At 41.7% G+C, this 24,667-nt stretch overlaps 1 protein-coding gene across 1 annotated transcript in view; it reads left to right on the forward strand.

The window, feature by feature from the left end:
- LOC110490910 (catenin delta-2-like) overlaps positions 1-24,667 on the forward strand; it is a 190,731-nt gene that overhangs the window by 7,203 nt on the left and 158,861 nt on the right. Inside the window, exon 2 of the mRNA XM_036945607.1 lies at positions 7,330-7,543. Coding sequence (XP_036801502.1) covers positions 7,330-7,543 — 214 coding nt within the window. The remainder of the gene's footprint in view (positions 1-7,329; positions 7,544-24,667) is intronic.

Genomic DNA, 24,667 nt, shown 5'->3' on the forward strand with positions numbered 1-24,667 from the left:
TATATATATTTATATAAACAAAACGATATTGATTTTTTTTCTGGCAGTCTGTTTGTGCATGTAAGCACAGACACACACACATGCACGCACCCAAGTTACAAAGTTGGATTGAAATCTATTTAAATTGTCTTTTTTTTTGTCAACAATCTACACACAATACTCTGTAATGGCAAAGTGGAAGAGATATTCTAAGATAGAAGTTGCTTAATGAAAAATAAACCACTAGTATGTTTTGATTAGATTAGTATACAAGCCCCTTAGTTAATACATGTTAGAATCACCTTTACAGCTAGAGTTAAGCCTATAGAGCTTTTCTCATTATTCTTTAAAATAATGAGAAATATATTATATTTTCTCATTATTCTTTTAAAAAATCCTTCCAGCTCTGTCAAATTGGTTGTTGATCATTGCTAGACAGCCATTATCATGTCTTGACATAGATTTTCAAACCAATTAAAGTCACAACTGTAACTCGGCCACTCAGGAACATTCACTGTCTTCTTGCGAAGCAACTCCAGTGTAGATTTAGCCTTGTGTTTTAGGTTATTGTCACATACACATGGTTAGCAGATGTTAATGTGAGTGTAGCGAAATGCTTGTGCTTCTAGTTCCAACAGTGCAGTAATATCTAAAAAATAATCTAACAATTCCCATCAACTACCTAACACACACAAATCTAAAGGGGTGAATGAGAATATGTACATATAAATATATGGATGAGCGATGGCCGAGCGGCATAGGCAAGGTGCAGTAGATAGTATAAAATACAGTATATACATGTGATATGAGTAATGTAAGATATGTAAACATTATTAAAGTAGCATTATTTAAAGTGGTATTGTTTGAAGTGACTAGTGATCCATTCATTGAAGTGGCCAGTGATGGGGTCTCAATGTAGGCAGCAGCCTCTCTGAGTTAGTGATGGCTATTAAGCAGTCTGATGGCCTTGAGATAGAAGCTGTTTCTCAATCTCTCGATCCCAGCTTTGATGCACCTGTACTGACCTTGCCATTTGGATGATAGCGGGGTGAACAGGCAGTGGCTCGGGTGGTTGTTGTCCTTGATTATCCTTTTGGCCTTCCTGTGACATCAGGTGCTGTAAGTGTCATGGAGGGCAGGTAGTTTGCCCCCGGTGATGCGTTGTGCAGACTGCACCACCCTCTGGAGAGCCTTGTGGTTGAGGATGGTGCAGTTGCCATACTAGGCTGTGATACAGCCTGACAGGATGCTCTCGATTGTGCATCTGTAAATGTTTGGTTTTGGGTGACAAGCCAAATATCTTCAGACTCCTGAGGTTAAAGAGGCACTGTTGCGCCCTCTTCACCACACTGTGTCTGTGGACCATTTCAGTTTGTCTGTGATGTGTATGCCCAGGAACTTAAAACTTTCCACTTCCACCTTCTCCTCTGCTGGCCCTTCGATGTGGATGGGGGGTGCTCCCTCTGCTGTTTCCTGATGTCAACGATCATCTCCTTTGTTTTGTTGACGTTGAGTGAGAGGTTGTTTTTTCCTGACACCACACTCTGATTGCCCTCACCTCCTCCCTATAGGCTGTCTCGTCGTTGTTGGTGATCACTACTGTTGTGTCGTCTGCAAACTTGATGATTGAGTTGGAGGTGTGCATGGCCATGCAGTCGTGGGTGAACAGGGAGTACAGGAGAGGGCTGAGCACACACCCTTGTGGGGCCCCAGTGTTGAGGGTCAGTGACATGGAGATGTTGTTTCCTACCTTCACCACCAGGGGGTGGCCCGTCAGAAAGTCCAGGACCCAGTTGCACAGGGAGGGGTTGAGACCAATGTCGATTGCATCATCTGTGGACCAGTTGGGGCGCGGTATGCAAACTGTAGTGCGTCTAGGGTTGCCGGTAAGGTGGCGGTGATATGATCCTTGACTAGCCTCTCATAGCACTTCATGATGACAGAAGTGAGTTCTATGGGGCGGTAATCATTTAGTTAAGATATCTTTGCCTTCTTGGGTACAGGAACAATCCATCTTGAAGCATATGAGGACAGCAGACTGGGATAGGGAGCGATTGAATATGTCCATAAACACACCAGCCATCTGGTCTGTGCATGCTCTGAGGACGTGGCTAGGGATGCCGTCTGGGCCAGCAGCCCTGCAAGGGTTAACATGTTTAAATGTTTTACTCATGTCTGCCACTGAGAAGGAAAGGGGGGGAACAGTCTTTGTTAGCGAGCCACGACGGTGGCACTGTATTATTCTCAAAGCGGGCAAAGAAGGCGTTTAGTTTGTCTGAAAGCATGATATCGGTATCCGTGACATTGCTGTTTTTGTTTTTGTAGTCCGTGATTTCCTGTAGACCCTGCCACATACATCTTGTGTCTGAGCCTTTGAATTGCGACACCACCTTGTCCCTGTGCCGGCATTTTGCTTGTTTGATTGCCTTGCGGAGGGAATAACTACACTGTTTATATTGAGCCATATCACCAGACCTCTTTCCATGGTTATATGCGGTGGATTGCGCTTTCAGTTTTTCGCGAATGCCGCCATCCATCCACGGTTTCTAGTTAGGGTGGGTTTTAATAGTCACAGTGGGTACGACATCGCCGATGCACTTATTTATAAACATACTCACCGAGTCAGCGTATAGATCAATGTCGTTCTCTGAGGCTGACTGTCAGACCAGCGTTGAATGGTTCACGTCACTGGTACATCCTGTTTGAGTTTCCGTCTATAAGCCGGGATGAGCACGTTGGGGTCGTGGTCGGATTTGCCGAATGGAGGATGGGGGAGGACTTTGTGTGCATGGCGGAAGTTAGAGTAGCAGTGGTCGAGAGTATTAGCCCTACTTGTTGTGTAATCAATATGCTGCTAAAATCTAGGTAACATTGATCTCAAATGTATTTTAAAATCCCCTGCTACAATAAATGCAGCCTCCGGGTATATAGTTTCCAGTTTACATAGAGTCGAGTGAAGTACCTTGAGGGCCATCTTGGTGTTCGCTTGAGCGCGCGGGGGGGGGGGGGGGGGGGTATAACTATAACTGACGAGAATTCTCTTTGTAGGTAGAATGGCCGGCATTTGATTTTAAGGAATTCTAGATCGGGTGAGCAGAAGGACTTGAGTTCCTGTGTGTTGTTATGATCGCTCCATGAGTTGTTAATCATAAAGCATACACCCCCGCCCTTCCTCTTCCTAGAGAGGTGTTTATCTCTGTCATCGTGAAGCATGGAGAAGCACGGTGGCTGGACTGATTCTGACAACGTATCCCGAGAAAGCCATGCTTCTGTGAAACAGAGAATGTTACAATCTCTGATGTCTCTTTGGAAGGCAACCACTGCTCGAATTTCATCTACCTTGTTGTCAAAAGACTGGACCTTGGCGAGTAGTATACTCGGGAGCTGTGAGCAATGTGCCCTTTTACAAAGCTTGACCAGAAGACCGCTCCGTCTGCCCCTTCTGCGTCGCCATTGTTTTCAGTCAGCTGCTGGGATTAGATCCATTGTCCTGTGTGGTGGTCTGAAGAGAAGAGAGGATCTGCTTTGGGAAAGTTGTATTCCTAGTTGTAATGTTGGAAAGTATGTATGTAATAAGACTGAACATTTCCTGGGGTAACAATGTAAGAAATAATACATCAAAAAACAAAACACTCCATAGTTTCCTAAGAACGTGAAGCGAGGCGACCATCTCTGTTAGCGCCATGCTGTGTTCATTCCCATTATTGTCACTGCTGAAAGGGGAATTTATCTCCCAATTTCTGTTGGAAAGCAGACTGAAACAGGTTTTCCTTTAAAATTTTGCTTAGCTCTATTCCGTTTCTTTTTATCCTAAATAACTCCTGAGTGTTTGCCAATGACAAGCATACCCATAACATGATGCAGCCACCACCATCCTTGAAAATGTGAAGAGTGGTACTCAGTGACGTATTGTTGGATTTGCCCCAGACAAAATGCATTATATTGAGGACAAAACATTAATTTCTTTACCAAATGTTTTTCACTATTACTTTAGTGCCTTATTGCTAACAGCATGAATGTTTTCTGTACAGGCTTCCTTCTTTTCACTCGGTCATATAGATAGGTATTGTGGAGTAACTACAATGTTGTTGATTCATTCTCAGTTTTCTACTATCACAGCCTTTAAACTCTGTAACTGTTTTAATATCACCATTGGCCTCATGGTGAAATTGCTGAGTGGTTTCCTTCCTCTCTGGCGACTGAGTTAGGAAAGATGCCTGTATCTTTATAGTGACTGGGTGTATTGATACACCGTCCGAAGCGTAATGGATAACTTCACCATGCTCAAAGGGATATTCAGTGTCTGCTTTTTATTTCAGCTATCTACCAATAGGTACCCTTCTTAGCGAGGCATTGGAAAACCTACCTGGTCTTTGTGATTGAATCTGTGCTTGAATTGTACTTCTCGACTGACCTTACACATAATTGTTTGTGTAAAAAAATTATATTTACCACTATTATGGCACACAGAGTGCATAAGTCCATGCATCTTATTATGTGATTTTGTTAAGCACATTTTTACTCCTGAACTCATTTATTTATTTACCTAACCCTAACCATAACAAAGGGGTTGAATACTTAATAATGTCGCTCAAGACATTTCAGCTTTTAGTTAAGTCATTTGTAAAAACAAATCTAAAAACTAAATTCCACTTTGACATGATGGGATTTTGTGTGTAGGCCAGTGACGAAACATCACTGGTGGTGGAGCAGAAGTGTTTTAGAGTATCAGGGTGTGTGGGCTGTTTAGTATTCAGTTCAGGGTTCATCCGGTTTAATTGAACAGATTACTGACATTTATTTGGAGAGATAAACTTCTGCAGTGTCATCAAACAGCTTTCCTAACCTTTCCCTGTTCGCCCTCTCTCTCTCTCTCTCTCTCTCTCTCTCTCTCTCTCTCTATATATATATATATATATATATATATATCTACCTCTCTCTCTCTCTCTATATATATATATATATATATATATATATATATATATATACCTCTATATCTCTCTCTATATATATATCTATATCTAACTCTATATCTCTCTCTCTCTCTCCCTGTCTGCCCTATCTATATATATATAGATATATCTATATCTAACTCTATCTCTCTCTCTCTCTCTCTCTCTACCTCTCTACCTCTTTATCTCTCTCTCTACCTCTCTCTCTATGTCTCTCTCTCTCTCTATATATATATATATACAGATATATCTATATCTAACTCTATCTCTCTCTCTACCTCTCTACCTCTCTACCTCTTTATCTCTCTCTCTACCTCTTTCTCTATGTCTCTCTCTCTCTATATATATATATATATCTAACTCTATCTCTCTCTCTCTCTCTACCTCTACCTCTTTATCTCTCTCTACCTCTTTCTCCATGTCTCTCTCTCTCTCTCTCTCTCTCTCTCTCTACCCCTCTCCCCCTCTCTCTCTCTCTCTCTCTCTCTCTACCCCTCTCCCCCTCTCTCTCTCTCTACCCCTCTACCCCTCTCCCCCTCTCTCTCTCTCTCTCTACCCCTCTCCCCCTCTCTCTCTCTCTCTCCCCTTCTCTTCCGTTTTGCAATCCCTCTACTTCACCCTATCTCTCGTACTCCCCTCTTAATCACACCCTTTCTCCCTTTTCCCCTTTCTACCTTATCTCTCTCGCTCGCTCACTCTCTCCCTCACCCTCTCTCCCTCTGTGTGGTGATGCTATCTAAGGTTTGTGTGTAGAAGGTTGAGGTCAAACACAGAGCTAAGTCTTACAGGATAAAGTAAATTGTGATCTGGGCCAGCAGCTCTTTATAGCAGGAAATAGGAATACTATTTATAAATGAATGTCTTGCAGGGCCTCTAGGATCTGACACACACCCTCGCACACGCACATACACACACACACACTCACACACACATTTGCATCACACACATACACACAGCAACCAAATATTCACCAGTTGGTTGTTAATGACCTCCTGTGGACCTCTGCAGAGTTCTATGATCATTAGAACTCCCTGATGATTGTTTGGAACCCTCCTTTCTCTCTACTCATTGGTCGCCTGAGGGTACTAGAAGGTCCCTGTAGTGAAACAGTGGCTATGTCTGGAACACCAGCAGGTGAAGGTTATGATTAGCTAGGTTTCCAATTGGTGAAAGTCTTTCATCTGAACATTTTAAAATCAGCATAAAAACAATATGTGTATTTTCCACCAGAAATGTGTTTCCATCAAAAAGGCTATATGTGACGACATAGTGAACATAAAAATATTTGTTGTTGGTAAATTCTCTTGTACCGATAAATAAGACACATTTCCATCACATTTTCAACTCTACTGATGGTTTTGTCAGAAAATAACATTGTGTTATATAGTGAATGTGAATGTGCCCACTCTGGTATTGGTATGTGCATTCTAGCCAACAGCTGGCAGACAGAGTGCAGGTATAGCCTATATAATGAGGTGATTATGGACAAGTGAGATTATTTTTACTTGTCAAAAGGAAGCCAAGCATCGATCATCATGTCACCAGAATAAAAAACTGATATTTATTGGAAAGAAGAATCAAGCTCATCACTGTGCACTTTCACCACCCAGCAATAAACTGCACGGTTTCTCAAGTCATGGTGGGAGGACCACACAACATCTCATCGGGTGACTCCAAGTTCACTTCCATTAAATAGTTGTTATATCAATATTTGCTCATAAAAGCGTTTCCACCGCCATTTCTTTCATCATTAATTTTACAGACACAAAAAGATCCCAACATATTTTGTTTTGTAAAGTTTACCGACAAATTTGCTGTTTCCATCAGACCAGCCGTGACATTTTGTATCCGGCATGTGCTTTACTCGCGTAAAAAATGTTGGTGGAAACCTGGTTATTGTAACACCTGGAAGGCCAGGCTACTGGACCAACAGCTGAAACTTGAAACTGTTTTGTCTCATGTCCCAGGAAATCACTTAGTGTACATGACTACATTGTACTGTACATTTAGAGATGTCATTTACAGTACAGACTGATTTAATAGGTATGCTGCTATTTTCTACCCCAAACGATTTTTCCTCAAAGTCACCCAGCTTTGTGCCTCAACATTGTATTAGCCTAGAGGTAAAGAGCTTTGAGCCAGTAACTGAAAGGTCGCTGATTCAAGTTCCCGAGTCAAGCAGGTGAAAAAATCTGATGTGCCCTTGTGCAAGGCACTTAACCTTAATTGTTCCTGTAAGTTGCTCTGGATAAGAGCATCCACTAAAATAGTTTTTTTTTAAATGGCCACTGAGCTAAAGCCAACGCGTTTTCTTGGTAGAGCCAACACGTCTTTAAAATCTCAGGCAACGTTACTCACCCTTTTCTCAGCAATTTCTTTCTCTCCATCTCTCTGTCAGATTCGTCGTCAAGGTGGGATCCAGCTGCTGGTAGACTTGTTGGACCACCGTATGAGCGAGGTTCACCGCAGTGCCTGTGGAGCCCTGAGGAACCTGGTCTACGGCAAGGCCAACGACGACAACAAGATCACCCTGAAGAACTGTGGGGGCATACCTGCCCTGGTCCGCCTGCTACGCAAGACTGGAGACGTGGAGATAAGAGAACTGGTCACAGGTACATTAAAAAAAATGTATAGATATATTTCACCTATATTTAACCAGGTAGGCTAGTTGAGAACATGTCCTGAATTTCAACTTTGACCTGGCCAAGATAAAGCAAAGCAAAGCAGTGCAACAAAAACAACAACACAGAGTTACACGTAAACAAACGTACAGTAAATAACACAGTAGAAAAATCTATGTACAGCGTGTGCAAATGTAGAAGAGTAGGGAGGTAGACAATAAATAGGCCCTAGAGGTGAAATAATTACAATTTAGCATTAACACTGGAGTGATGAATATGCAGATGATGATGTGCAAGTAGAGATACTGGGGTGCAAAAGAGCAAGAAGGTAAATTACAAAATGGGGATGAGATAGTTATATGTGCTATTTACAGATTGTCTGTGTACAGGTACAGTGATCGGTAAGCTGCTCTGACAGCTGATGCTTAAAGTTAGAGAGTTAGATATAAGACTTCAGCTTCAGTGATTTTTGCAGTTCGTTCCAGTCATTGGCAGCAGAGAACTGGAAGGAAAGGCGGACAAAGTAAGTGTTGACTTTGGGGATGACCAGTGAAATATACCTGCTGGAGCGCGTGCTACTGATGGGTGTTGCTATGGTGACCAGTGAGCTGAGATAAAGCGGGGCTTTATCTAGTAAAGACTTATAGATGACCTGGAGCCAGTGGGTTTGGCGACGAATATGTAGTGAGGGCCAGCCAACGAGAGCATACAGGTAACAGTGGTGGGTAGTATATGGGGCTTTGGTGACACTGTGATAGACTGCATCCAGTTTCCTGAGTAGAGTATTGGAGGCTATTTTGTGAATGACATCGCCGAAGCCAAGGGTCGGTAGGATAGTCAGTTTTACGAGGGTATGATTGGCAGATGGACTAAAGGAGGCTTTGTTGCAAAATAGGAAGCTGATTCTAGATTTAATTTTGGATTGGAGATGCTTAATGTGAGTCTGGCTGGAGAGTCTAACCAGACACCTAGGTATTTGTAGTTGTCCACATATACAAGTCAGAACCGTCCAGATAATTGATGCTAGTCAGGTGGGCGGGTGCGGGAAGCAATTGGTTGAAGAGCATGCATTTAGTTTTACTAGCATTTAAAAGCAGTTGCAGGCCATGGAAGGAGTGTAGTGTGGCATTGAAGCTTGTTTGAAGGTTTGTTAACCTCTTACTGCATAAACCCCTCTAGCGGGCCCAAATTTGACAACACCTGGTGAAATCGGAGCGCGCCAAATTCAAAATACAAAATCGTAAACATTCATGAAAATACAAGTGTCCTACATCATTTAAAAGCTTAACTTCTTGTTAATCCAGCCTCTTTGTCAGATTTCAAAAAGGCTTTACCATGCAAACTATGTGATTATCTGAGGACAGCGCCCCGCATACAAAAGCATTAATCATTTTCCAAACAAGCAGAGGGGTTTAGAAAGTCACAAATAGCGATAAAATAAATCACTTACCTTTGAAGATCTTCCTCTGTTTGCAATCCAAAGGGTCCCAGCTACATAAAAAAATGGTCCTTTTGTTTGATAACGTCCTTCTTTATATTCCAAAAAATCAGTTTAGTTGGCGCGCTTGATTCAGTAATCCACCGGTTTCCCTCGTTCAAAATCAACAAAAGTCAACAAATGAGAGTGCCTGGGGAATGGGAGTGCTGCTGGGGGCTGCAGGGCCTGGGTTAACCTCTACATCACCAGAGGAACAGAGGAGGAGTAGGATAAGGGTACGGACGCTCGCACTCACGCACACATAACACACTGACACTTCTACATTCCAGAAGACTGTGATGACTTTCCAATAGTTTCATGTTTCCTGAGTCCAGGCATATTCAGTAGCCAGATAACATAGCTATACAATAGAAAACCATTTGAAAAGATAACAGGTTTAGTGAGTTCAAGTCACTCCTTTTCAGCATTCCATCTTAATTCTCAGACCCTCATTGTCCACGTTTTCAGACTCAACTAACTTTGAGAGTGTTCAAACAAACTACAGAGCTTCTCTCTGTGATGCCAGGAACAAACCACCTCGTCGTCAAATATGAAAAACAACTCGTTTCTTCAGATTATGTTGTCAGTGTTTCGCTACTGTCAGGCTTTTTCAAAGCTGTTCTATCTGCCAGATATAAGCTTGTTTGGCCGTGGTGTCTCTGTGAGAGTCTCTGTGAGAGGGCAGTGTTTCGCCACTGTCAGGCTTTTTCAAAGCTGTTCTATCTGCCAGATATAAGCTTGTTTGGCTGTGGTGTCTCTGTGAGAGTCTCTGTGAGAGTGCAGTGTTTCGCTACTGTCAGGCTTTTTCAAAGCTGTTCTATCTGACAGATATAAGCTTGTTTGGCCGTGGTGTCTCTGTGAGAGTCTCTGTGAGAGTGCAGTGTTTCGCTACTGTCAGGCTTTTTCAAAGCTGTTCTATCTGCCAGATATAAGCTTGTTTGGCCGTGGTGTCTCTGTGAGAGTCTCTGTGAGAGTGCAGTGTTTCGCTACTGTCAGGCTTTTTCAAAGCTGTTCTATCTGCCAGATATAAGCTTGTTTGGCCGTGGTGTCTCTGTGAGAGTCTCTGTGAGAGTGCAGTGTTTAGCTACAGTCATGTTTCTTAGGTGAGAACTGTGACCAAATCCTTGTGTGTAATTTTTCTGTGGAGCATGAGGTCTTTCGCAAGCGTGTCTAAGCCAGGCTAGCCAAGGAGATATCCCCGAAAGACTACTTTTGAGTTTACATCAAGACTGGAGGACCTTTGCCAAGGCTTTGAATGTGTGTGTGTACACTTGTGTGTGTTTGTGTGTGTAAGCGTGCATGTGGGTTTGTGTGTACTTGCCTATGTGTGTGTGTGTGTGTGTGTGTGTGTGTGTGTGTGTGTGTGTGTGTGTGTGTGTGTGTGTGTGTGTGTGTGTGTGTGTGTGTGTGTGTGTGTGTGTGTGTAGGAGTGTTTGTGTTTGTGTGTACTTGCGTGTTTGTGTGTGTAAGCATGCATGCGTTTTTATCTCTAATGGGAGGGCACCAGACATATGGATCCTAACCCATCCGTGACTAGTGATTGGCCGTGTGAATGGGCGTTGAGAAGCCTATCAGCTGCTCCAATGGAGCGGGTCCCCCTGCCTAAGATGAAGCTGGAATAGGCTCTATTGCGAAGGCCTTCAAACCACTGAGGGATGAAGTTAGGCCACTGGTAGTATCCTTAAAGACTTAAAGGCTTTAGCTCAGTGAACTAACATGGTCTTGAGTTTTACTGATGACCTGGGTTGGATAACCAGTCAACTACAGTTTAAACAGTTAAGTGTAATTCAGTTGTCATTTACTCTTGTCAGTGAAGAGAACTGGTTCAGAGATACAGGGCCTTCTGTTTTTGCTTCGTCATTATGGGGTATCGTGTGTAGATTAATGAGGTAAAAAAAGCTATTTAATCCATATTAGAATAAGGCTGTAACGTAACAAAATGTGGAAAAAGTCAAGGGGTCTGAAAACTTTCCGAATGCACTGTAAACAGATACTTAAAAAAAACATCCATTTGTAGCTGAGTAAAGAACCCCCCCCCCCCCCCCCACACACACACACACACACACACACACACACCCACACACACATTCACAAACAAACATACACCCACACACATACACACATAAACACACACACACACGCACGCACACACACACACACACACACACACACACACACACACACACACACACACACACACACACACACACACACAAACATACACCCACACACATACACACATAATCACACACACACAAACATACACCCACACACAAACACAAACACACTCACACACAAACACACACACAGTCTGCTTTTGTAGCCTTGTCATGTTCAGAGATAAGGGAAGCGAGAGGGAACGTGACACTCGTCCAATTTGACCTCTCACCCTTCCCTCGCAGCTACTGCACTCATCTCTGATAGGTCAGACAGTCTCTATGGACACAAAGGACACAGAGGGCCAAATCAATGAGTGATGGCTGAACAGCAGATAACTCCTGATAACGAAACAATGGGGACGGACTGAATTCCCTGTGGATTATATCTAGTGTTATAAAATGGTCTATCTATCAAACTATACCACAGATCTCCTCATTAAAGGTCCTGTTGGCTTTAGAATGTGTGGCAATATAACCTATTCCTCAGGGTGTGTGTGTGTGTGTGTGTGTGTGTGTGTGTGTGTGTGTGTGTGTGTGTGTGTGAGTGTGTGTGTGTGTGTGTGTGTGTGTGTGTGTGTGTGTGTGTGTGTGTGTGTGTGTGTGTGTGTGTGTGTGCGTGCGTGCGTGTGTGTAGGCGCCTGCGGGCCTGCAATGTTAGTGTGTTCACAGTGTACAAAGCATTAGGAACATGCTCTTTCCATTACTTAATGGAAGGTGAATCCAGGTGAAAGCAATTTTTTTCTTATTGATATCAATCCACTTTAATCAGTGTTGATGAAGGGGAGGAGACAGGTTAAATAAGGATTTTAAAGCCTTGAGACAATTGAGACATGGATGGTTTGTGTGCCATTCAGAGGGTTAATGGGCAAAATATTTAGGTGCCTTTGAACGGGTAGTACTGTAGCTGCCAGGTGTAGGGCTGTCATGGTGACCGTATTACCGCCACACCAGACTAGGGCTGTCATGGTGACCGTATTACCGCCACACCAGACTAGGGCTGTCATGGTGACCGTATTACCGCCACACCAGACTAGGGCTGTCATGGTGACCGTATTACCGCCACACCAGACTAGGGCTGTCATGGTGACCGTATTACCACCACACCAGACTAGGGCTGTTACAGTGACCGTATTACCGCCACACCAGACTAGGGCTGTTACAGTGACCATATTACCGCCACACCAGACTAGGGCTGTCATGGTGACCGTATTACCGCCACACCAGACTAGGGCTGTCATGGTGACCGTATTACCGCCACACCAGACTAGGGCTGTTACTGTGACCGTATTACCGCCACACCAGACTAGGGCTGTCATGGTGACCGTATTACCGCCACACCAGACTAGGGCTGTTACTGTGACCGTATTACCGCCACACCAGACTAGGGCTGTTACTGTGACCGTATTACCGCCACACCAGACTAGGGCTGTTACGGCGACCATATTACCAAATCAAATCAAATCAAATTGTATTTGTCACATACACATGGTTAGCAGATGTTAATGCGAGTGTAGCGAAATGCTTGTGCTTCTAGTTCCGACAATGCAGTAATAACCAACAAGTAATCTAACTAACAATTCCAAAACTACTGTCTTGTACACAGTGTAAGGGGATAAAGAATATGTACATAAGGATATATGAATGAGTGATGGTACAGAGCAGCATAGGCAAGATACAGTAGATGGTATCGAGTACAGTATGTACACACCAGACTAGGGCTGTCATGGTGACCGTATTACCACCACACCAGACTAGGGCTGTTACTGTGACCGTATTACCACCACACCAGACTAGGGCTGTTACTGTGACCATATTACCACCACAACAGACTAGGACTGTTACAGTGACCGTATTACCACCACACCAGACTAGGGCTGGCTGTCATGGTGACCATATTACCACCACACCAGACTAGGGCTGGCTGTCATGGTGACCATATTACCACCACACCAGACTAGGGCTGTTACTGTGACCATATTACCACCACACCAGACTAGGGCTGTCATGGTGACCATATTACCACCACACCAGACTAGGGCTGGCTGTAACTGTGACCGTATTACCACCACACCAGACTAGGGCTGTTACTGTGACCGTATTACCACCACACCAGACCAGGGCTGTCATGTTGACCGTATTACCATCACACCAGACTAGGCCTGTTACTGTGACCGTATTACCACCACACCAGACTAGGGCTGTTACTGTGACCATATTACCACCACACCAGACCAGGGCTGTCATGTTGACCGTATTACCATCACACCAGACTAGGCCTGTTACTGTGACCGTATTACCATCACACCAGACCAGGGCTGTTACTGTGACCATATTACCACCACACCAGACTAGGGCAGTTATGGTGACCGTATTACCACCACACCAGACTAGGGCTGTCATGGTGACCGTATTACCATCACACCAGACTAGGGCTGTTACTGTGACCGTATTACCATCACACCAGACTAGGGCTGTCATGGTGACGGTATTACCACCACACCAGACTAGGGCTGTCATGGTGACCATATTACCACCACACCAGACTAGGGCTGTTACAGTGACCATATTACCACCACACCAGACTAGGGCTGTTACTGTGACCGTATTACCACCACACCAGACTAGGGCTGTTACTGTGACCATATTACCACCACACCAGACTAGGGCTGTTACGGTGACCATATTACCACCACACCAGACTAGGGCAGTTATGGTGACCGTATTACCACCACACCAGACTAGGGCTCTTACTGTGACCGTATTACCACCACACCAGACTAGGGCTGTTACTGTGACCGTATTACCACCACACCAGACTAGGGCTCTTACTGTGACCATATTACCACCACACCAGACTAGGGCTGTTACTGTGACCGTATTACCACCACACCAGACTAGGGCTGTTACTGTGACCGTATTACCACCACACCAGACTAGGGCTGTTACTGTGACCATATTACCACCACACCAGACTAGGGCTGTCATGGTGACAGTTATACCACCACACCAGACTAGGGCAGTCATAGTGACCATATACCACCACACCAGACTAGGGCTGTTACAGTGACCGTATTACCACCACACCAGACTAGGGCTGTTACAGTGACCGTATTACCACCACACCAGACTAGGGCTGTTACTGTGACCGTATTACCACCACACCAGACTAGGGCTGTCATGGTGACCGTTATACCACCACACCAGACTAGGGCAGTCATGGGGACCATATACCACCACACCAGACTAGGGCTGTTACTGTGACTGTATTACCACCACACCAGACTAGGGCTGTTACAGTGACCATATTACCACCACACCAGACTAGGGCTGTTACAGTGACTGTATTACCACCACACCAGACTAGGGCTGTTACTGTGACCATATTACCACCACACCAGACTAGGGCTGTTACTGTGACCGTATTACCACCACACCAGACCAGGGCTGTTACTGTGACCTTATTACCATCACTCCAGACTAGGGCTGTTACGGTGACCATATACCACCACACCAGACTAGGGCTGTTACTGTAACCATATTACCATCACACCAGACTAGGGCTGTTACTGTGACCGTATTACCAACACACCAGACTAGGACTGTTACAGTGACCATATTACCACCATACCAGACTAGGGCTGTTACAGTGACCATATTACCACCACACCAGACTAGGGCTGTTACTGTGACCGTATTACCACCACACCAGACTAGGGCTGTCATGGTGACCGTATTACCATCACATCAGACTAGGGCTGTCATGGTGACCGTATTACCACCACACCAGACTAGGGCTGTCATGGTGACCGTATTACCACCACACCAGACTAGGGCTGTCATGGTGACCGTATTACCATCACACCAGACTAGGGCTGTTACTGTGACCGTATTACCACCACACCAGACTAGGGCTGTTACTGTGACCATATTACCATCACACCAGACTAGGGCTGTCATGGTGACCATATTACCACCACACCAGACTAGGGCTGTTACTGTGACCGTATTACCACCACACCAGACTAGGGCTGTCATGGTGACCGTATTACCGCCACACCAGACTAGGGCTGTTACTGTGACTGTATTACCGCCACACCGGCATTCACGAGTCATGAAGGCAGTCTAATTCCACATGACCGTTTAGTCACGGTAATTAGGCTTCTCCAAGCTCTGATGCTACTGATGGTCATTAGTATCTTATCAAACTTGCTAACTGCCTGGTTGTCAGCACTCTATTGTCCCTCTGACATCAATTCAAATTAATTTGGAAATCTAATTCAAAACTCCATGAGAGCCCATGAGCTCATGTTGCGCAACATTTCTATAGGCTATGCAATTGTGTGAGAAAACAAAGTGATGTAAGGGAAAGGGGGATACCTAGTCAGTTATACAACTGCATGCATTAACCTGAAATGTGTCTTCCGAATTTAACCCAACCCCTCTCAATCAGAGAGGTGATAGGGGCTGCCATAATCGACATCCACGTCTTCGGCTCCTGGGGAACAGTGGATTAACTGCCTTGCTCAGGGGAAAAATGACAGATTTTGACCTTGTCAGCTTGGGGATTCAATCCAGCAACCTTTTGGTTACTGACCCAACGCTCGAACAACTAGGCCTCTATGAAAAAGAGAATCCCATCAGCTTTGTAGAGGCTAGACCTACTATATTTATTTTTCAACTATCCTAATATTAAGCAAATATTAAGCACATTGCTTATCTTTATAACAGGAGTATAGCCTACCTGTACAACGACACAGGGCGGGACCCAGATGCAGACACAGGAGGCAGATGGTTAGAGTCTCTGATATTTATTAAAATACAAGGGGCAGGCAATAGGCAGGTTGAGGACAGGCAGAAGTTCATTAACCCGGTCATAGTCCAGAAGGTACAGGGGAGCAGGCAGGCTCGAGGTCAGGGCAGGCAGAACAGGTCTGAACCAGGAGGGCTCAGTGTCAGGGCAGGCAGAACAGGTCTGAACCAGGAGGGCTCAGTGTCAGGGCAGGCAGAACAGGTCTGAACCAGGAGGGCTCAGTGTCAGGGCAGGCAGAACAGGTCTGAACCAGGAGGGCTCAGTGTCAGGGCAGGCAGAACAGGTCTGAACCAGGAGGGCTAGAAAAAAGAGCGAAGGAAAAACAGGAGCACGGAAAAAGATGCTGGTACGCTTGACAAGACGAACTGGCAACAGACAAACAGAGAATACAGGTATAAATACACTGGGGATAATGGGGAAGATGGGGAAGATGTGCGACACCTGGAGGGGGGTGGAGACAAGCACAAAGACAGGTGAAACAGATCCGGGTGTGACAACCTGGCTGGCATGAAAATGAACCGCTGGATAAGTGTCCTCCATTCGTTATATAAGTGCATAGATGACATACATTTTTCCCCCTTGCCCCTGTTTCGAGACAGGTGCATGATACTGGTCCATTCTAAATAAAAACAAGGTCACATATATATTATTTATTATATGTAAAGACAATATTAAGTCAATAATATTCTGATAGGTTATAATATTAGCCTATCACTTGTGAATTATATATTATCACTTGTGAATGATGCCCAGCATAAGAAACAATATATATTTTTTTGTGTGACTTTTTCTAATCATATTATCACACCTCATGTAGCCTAGCCCATAGTCCTATAGGTTTGAATAAGGTTTGTATCACAACTAAAGTGGCCAAATAACTTCTTAAAATTAAACACATTAATCTGCTTTACAAGGGGTATAGAGCCTAACTGGCATACATAAGCAGTGTGTGTTTCAAGTTTGGGGAAGATAATTTTCACCATATAAAATGCACCTTTATAATAAAAGCATTACAAGCAGAATCACATTGATGGTCACTTTTGATAATGTTGTTTTCCTGCTTTTACTGGGATTGATTCGCACTTTTCTCAGCAAAGTACGTTCATCTTTAGGGGACAGAACGCATCTCCTTCCTGAGCGGTATAACGGCTGCGTGGTCCCATGGTGTTTATACTTGCTTACTATTGTTTGTACAGATGAACGTGGTACCTTCAGGTGTTTGGAAATTGCTCCTATTAGGATTCAGATGCAGACACAGGAGGCAGATGGTGTGAGTGTGTAATATTTAAGCATTCCAAAAGGTGTAGGTTAGAGAATAGTCATGGACAGGCAAAAGGTCAAAACCAGATCAGAGTCCAGGAGGTACAGAGTGGCAGGCAGGCTCAAGGTCAGGGCAGGCAGGCTCAAGGTCAGGGCAGGCAGGTACAGAGTCCAGGAGGTACAGAGTGGCAGGCAGGCTCAAGGTCAGGGCAGGCAGGCTCAAGGTCAGGGCAGGCAGGTACAGAGTCCAGGAGGTACAGAGTGGCAGGCAGGCTCAAGGTCAGGGCAGGCAGGCTCAAGGTCAGGGCAGGCAGGTACAGAGTCCAGGAGGTACAGAGTGGCAGGCAGGCTCAAGGTCAGGGCAGGCAGGTACAGAGTCCAGGTGGTACAGAGTGGCAGGCAAGCTCAAGGTCAGGGCAGGCAGACTGATCAGGCAGGCAGGTACAGAGTGGCAGGGATAAATACACTGGCACAGAGAGACAGGAAACACAGGGATAAATACACTGGCACAGAGAGACTGGAAACACAGGGATAAATACACTGGCACAGAGAGACAGGAAACACAGGGATAAATACACTGGCACAGAGAGACAGGAAACACATGGATAAATACACTGGCACAGAGAGACTGGAAACACAGGGATAAATACACTGGCACAGAGAGACAGGAAACACAGGGATAAATACACTGGCACAGAGAGACAGGAAACACATGGATAAATACACTGGCACAGAGAGACAGGAAACACAGGGATAAATACACTGGTACAGAGAAACAGGAAACACAGGGATAAATACACTGGTACAGGAGACAGGAAACACAGGGATAAATACACTGGCACAGAGAGACAGGAAACACAGGGATAAATACACTGGTACAGAGAGACAGGAAACACAGGGATAAATACACTGGCACAGAGAGACAGGAAACACAGGGATAAATACACTGGGGAAAATAAGTGACATCTGGAGGGGGTGGAGACAATCACAGGGACAGGTGAAACAGATCAGGGCGTAACAGCTCCCAAGGATGAACCAGACTTGTGGAGGTCTACAATTTTTTTCTGAGGTCTTGGCTGATTTCTTTTGATTTTCCCATGATGTCAAGCAAAGAGGCACTGAGTTTGAAGTTAAGCCTTGAAATACATCCACAGGTACACCTCCAATTGCCTCAAACCGTGTCAATTAGCCTATCAGAAGCTTCTAAAGCCATGACATAATTTTCTGGCATTTTCCAAGCTGTTTAAAGGCACAGTCAACTTAGGGTATGTAAACTTCTGACCCACTGGAATTGTGATACAGTGAATTATAAGTGGAATAATCTGTCTGTAAAAAATTGTTGGAAAAATTACTTGTGTCATGCACAAAGTAGATTTCCTAACAGACTTGCCAAAACTATAGTTCGTTAACAAGACATTTGTGGAGTGGTAAGCCTCCGACTTCAACTGTATATTACATGGATTAATTAGACTTGTACATGTTCCAAAGGTCAGCGTCAGTGGCTTGTAGGCTATGTGTGGAAGCCAGGAGATGCTAAATGTGTTTATGTTAATTAGTGGTCAATTACCATGAGACCCACAGTTATTTGCTTGACAATCACCGGCTGTGGAAAATGTGTGACTTCCGCAGCCCTAGCCAGGCGCATCACTTTGTGTCAAGAATTGCAAAGCTGCTGGGTTTTTCACGCTCAACAGTTTTCCATGTGTATCAAGAATAACCCACAAAGAACATCCAGAGAACACGAACTGTTGGAAGCATTGGAGTCCACATGGACCAAGATCCCTGTAGAATGCTGTCAACACCATGTGGAGTCCATGCCTCAACAAATTGAGGCTGTTCTGAGTGCAAAAGGTGGTGCAACTCAATATTAAGACAATGTTTATAATGTTTTGTAAACTCAGTGTATGTGTACATTCCTCAATAATATGTAAATATAATACAGTTCAACTTAGATAGAGGCCTGACACAAAACAATCAGGTCTCTCTCTCTCTCGCGCTCTAGCTCTCTGTCTCTCTCTCGCGCTCTAGCGCTCTCTCTCTCTCTCTCTCTCTCTCTAGCTCTCTGTCTCTCTCTCGCGCTCTAGCTCTCTGTCTCTCTCTCTTGCTCTCTCTCTCTCTCTCTCTCTCTCTCTCTCTCTCTCGCTCTCTCTCTCTCGCTCTAGCTCTCTGTCTCTCTCTCGCGCTCTAGCACTCTCTCTCTCGCTCTCTAGCTCTCTGTCTCTCTCTCACGCACTAGCTCTCTGTCTCTCTCTCGCGCTCTAGCTCTCTGTCTCTCTCTCGCTCTCTAGCTCTCTCTAGCTCTCTGTCTCTCTCTCGCTCTCTAGCTCTCTGTCTCTCTCTCGCGCTCTAGCTCTCTCTCTGGGAAATGTGTTTACATTGCCAAAGCAAGTGAAATAAACAAAACTGAGTAGCCACAAAACAATATCAACAAAGATCTATTATAAATTAACCGTAAACATTGCACTCACAAAGGTGCAATGAGATAAACATATCTCTATCTCCCTTTTTGCGATCTCTCTCTCTCTCTTTCGTTCTCTCTCTCTTCCAATCTCTCCCATTCCCTTTCTCCATCTCCCTGTCTCTCCAGCTCTTTCTCTCCTCCCTCTCTCTATCACCCTCTTTCTCTATCTCTCTCTCTCTCTTCCTCCTTGCTAACTGAATCAGTGTCATGCATGGTCTTAGTCTGTGACTCAGGCTGAGTTTACGGCTTTCATTTCCTGTCTGAGTCTAGGCTGCTGACAGCAGCTCCACACACAAAGGATTCAAACAACTCTGGGGGTGCAATAGGCAACACCCCAGCTTCCTGACATTATTCTGTACCAGAGACCAATACCCAGTCTCATCCCTGGCATACAGGATAACCCTCCCAGGCTGATAATAATATGTTTAATATGAGCAGACAGAGATAATATGTTTAATATGAGCAGACAGAGATAATATGTTTAATAAAACATAATCACTGTGAATATGAGCAGACATAGATAATATGTTTAATATGAGCTGACAGAGATAATATGTTTAATATGAGCAGACAGAGATAATATGTTTAATAAAACATAATCACTGTGAATATGAGCTGACAGAGATAATATGTTTAATATGAGCAAACAGAGATAATATGTTGAATATGAGCAGACAGAGATAATATGTTTAATATGAGCAGACAGAGATAATATGTTTAATAAAACATAATCACTGTGAATATGAGCAGACAGAGATAATATGTTTAATATGAGCAGACAGAGATAATATGTTTAATAAAACATAATCACTGTGAATATGAGCAGACAGAGATAATATGTTGAATATGAGCAGACAGAGATAATATGTTTAATATGAGCAGACTGAGATAATATGTTTAATATGAGCAGACAGAGATAATATGTTTAATAAAACATCATCACTGTGAATATGAGCAGACAGAGATAATATGTTGAATATGAGCAGACAGAGATAATATGTTTAATAAAACATAATCACTGTGAATATGAGCAGACATAGATAATATGTTTAATATGAGCTGACAGAGATAATATGTTTAATATGAGCAGACAGAGATAATATGTTTAATAAAACAAAATCACTGTGAATATGAGCAGACAGAGATAATATGTTGAATATGAGCTGACAGAGTTAATATGTTTAATATGAGCAGACTGAGATAATATGTTGAATATGAGCAGACAGAGATAATATGTTAAATATGAGCAGGCAGAGATAATATGTTTAATATGAGCAGACTGAGATAATATGTTGAATATGAGCAGACAGAGATAATATGTTTAATAAAACATAATCACTGTGAATATTAGCAGACAGAGATAATATGTTTAATATGAGCAGACAGAGATAATATGTTGAATATGAGCAGACATAGATAATATGTTTAATATGAGCAGACAGAGATAATATGTTTAATAAAACATAATCACTGTGAATATTAGCAGACAGAGATAATATGTTGAATATGAGCAGACAGAGATAATATGTTTAATAAAACATAATCACTGTGAATATGAGCAGACAGAGATAATATGTTTAATATGAGCAGACAGAGATAATATGTTTAATATGAGCAGACTGAGATAATATGTTGAATATGAGCAGACAGAGATAATATGTTTAATAAAACATAATCACTGTGAATATTAGCAGACAGAGATAATATGTTGAATATGAGCAGACAGAGATAATATGTTGAATATGAGCAGACAGAGATAATATGTTTAATAAAACATAATCACTGTGAATATGAGCAGACAGAGATAATATGTTTAATATGAGCTGACAGAGATACTATGTTTAATAAAACATAATCACTGTGAATATTATCAGACGGAGATAATATTTTTAATAAAACATAATCACTGTGATTTTGAGCAGACAGAGATAATATGTTGAATATGAGCAGACAGAGATAATATGTTTAATAAAACATAATCACTGTGAATATGAGCAGACAGAGATAATATGTTTAATATGAGCAGACAGAGATAATATTTTTAATAAAACATAATCACTGTGATTTTGAGCAGACAGAGATAATATGTTGAATATGAGCAGACAGAGATAATATGTTTAATAAAACATAATCACTGTGAATATGAGCAGACAGAGATAATATGTTTAATATGAGCTGACAGAGATAATATGTTGAATATGAGCTGACAGAGATACTATGTTTAATAAAACATAATCACTGTGAATATGAGCAAACAGAGATAATATGTTGAATATGAGCAGACAGAGATAATATGTTTAATAAAACATAATCACTGTGAATATGAGCAGACATAGATAATATGTTTAATATGAGCTGACAGAGATAATATGTTTAATAAAACATCATCACTGTGAATATAAGCAGACAGAGATAATATGTTGAATATGAGCAGACATAGATAATATGTCTAATAAAACATAATCACTGTGAATATGAGCAGACATAGATAATATGTTTAATATGAGCTGACAGAGATAATATGTTGAATGTGAGCAGACAGAGATAATATGTTTAATAAAACATAATCACTGTGAATATGAGCAGACAGAGATAATATGTTTAATATGAGCAGACAGAAATAATATGTTGAATATGAGCAGACAGAGATAATATGTTTAAAATGAGCAGACAGAGATAATATGTTTAATATGAGCTGACAGAGATAATATGTTTAATAAAACATCATCACTGTGAATATGAGCAGACAGAGATAATATGTTTAATATGAGCAGACAGAGATAATATGTTTAATAAAACATAATCACTGTGGATATGAGCAGACAGAGATAATATGTTTAATATGAGCTGACAGAGATACTATGTTTAATAAAACATAATCACTGTGAATATTATCAGACAGAGATAATATTTTTAATAAAACATAATCACTGTGATTTTGAGCAGACAGAGATAATATGTTGAATATGAGCAGACAGAGATAATATGTTTAATAAAACATAATCACTGTGAATATCAGCAGACAGAGATAATATGTTTAATATGAGCAGACAGAGATAATATTTTTAATAAAACATAATCACTGTGATTTTGAGCAGACAGTGATAATATGTTGAATATGAGCAGACAGAGATAATATGTTTAATAAAACATAATCACTGTGAATATGAGCAGACAGAGATAATATGTTTAATATGAGCTGACAGAGATACTATGTTGAATAAAACATAATCACTGTGAATATGAACAAACAGAGATAATATGTTGAATATGAGCAGACAGAGATAATATGTTTAATAAAACATAATCACTGTGAATATGAGCAGACAGAGATAATATGTTTAATATGAGCAGACAGAGATAATATGTTGAATGTGAGCAGACAGAGATAATATGTTTAATAAAACATCATCACTGTGAATATGAGCAGACAGAAATAATATGTTTAATATGAGCAGACAGAGATAATATGTTGAATAAAACATCATCACTGTGAATATGAGCAGACAGAGATAATATGTTGAATGTGAGCAGACAGAGATAATATGTTTAATAAAACATCATCACTGTGAATATGAGCAGACAGAGATAATATGTTTAATATGAGCAGACAGAGATAATATGTTGAATATGAGCAGAAAGAGATAATATGTTTAATATGAGCAGACAGAGATAATATGTTTAATATGAGCAGACAGAGATAATATGTTTAATAAAACATCATCACTGTGAATATGAGCAGACAGAGATAATATGTTTAATATGAGCAGACAGAGATAATATGTTTAATATGAGCTGACAGAGATAATATGTTTAATAAAACATCATCACTGTGAATATGAGCAGACAGAGATAATATGTTTAATATGAGCTGACAGAGATAATATGTTGAATATGAGCAGACAGAGATAATATGTTTAATAAAACATAATCACTGTGAATATGAGCAGACAGAGATAATATGGTGAATATGAGCAGACAGAGATAATATGTTGAATATGAGCAGACAGATATAATATGTTTAATATGAGCAGACAGAGATAATATTTTTAATATGAGCAGACAGAGACAATATGTTTAATAAAACATCATCACTGTGAAAATGAGCAGAAAGAGTTAATATGTTGAATATGAGCAGACAGAGATAATATGTTGAATAAAACATAATCACTGTGAATATGAGCTGACAGAGATAATGTTTAATAAAACATAATCACTGTGAATATGAGCTGACAGAGATAATATGTTGAATATGAGCAGACAGAGATAATATGTTGAATATGAGCAGACAGAGATAATATGTTTAATATGAGCAGACAGAGATAATATGTTTAATATGAGCAGACAGAGATAATATGTTTAATAAAACATAATCACTGTGAATATGAGCAGACAGAGATAATATGTTTAATATGAGCAGACAGAGATAATATGTTTAATATGAGCAGACTGAGATAATATGTTGAATAAGAGCAGACAGAGATAATATGTTGAATATGAGCAGACAGAGAAAATATGTTTAATATGAGCTGACAGAGATAATATGTTTAATAAAACATCATCACTGTGAATATCAGCAGACAGAGATAATATGTTTAATATGAGCAGACAGAGATAATATGTTGAATATGAGCAGACAGAGATAATATGTCTAATAAAACATAATCACTGTGAATATAAGCAGACATAGATAATATGTTTAATATGAGCTGACAGAGATAATATGTTGAATGTGAGCAGACAGAGATAATATGTTTAATAAAACATAATCACTGTGAATATGAGCAGACAGAGATACTATGTTTAATATGAGCAGACAGAGATAATATGTTGAATATGAGCAGACAGAGATAATATGTTTAATATGAGCAGACAGAGATAATATGTTTAATAAAACATCATCACTGTGAATATGATCAGACATAGATAATATGTTTAATATGAGCTG

Source organism: Oncorhynchus mykiss, chromosome 15 (genome assembly GCF_013265735.2).
Source record: "Oncorhynchus mykiss isolate Arlee chromosome 15, USDA_OmykA_1.1, whole genome shotgun sequence".
Classification (NCBI taxonomy): Eukaryota; Metazoa; Chordata; class Actinopteri; order Salmoniformes; family Salmonidae; genus Oncorhynchus; species Oncorhynchus mykiss.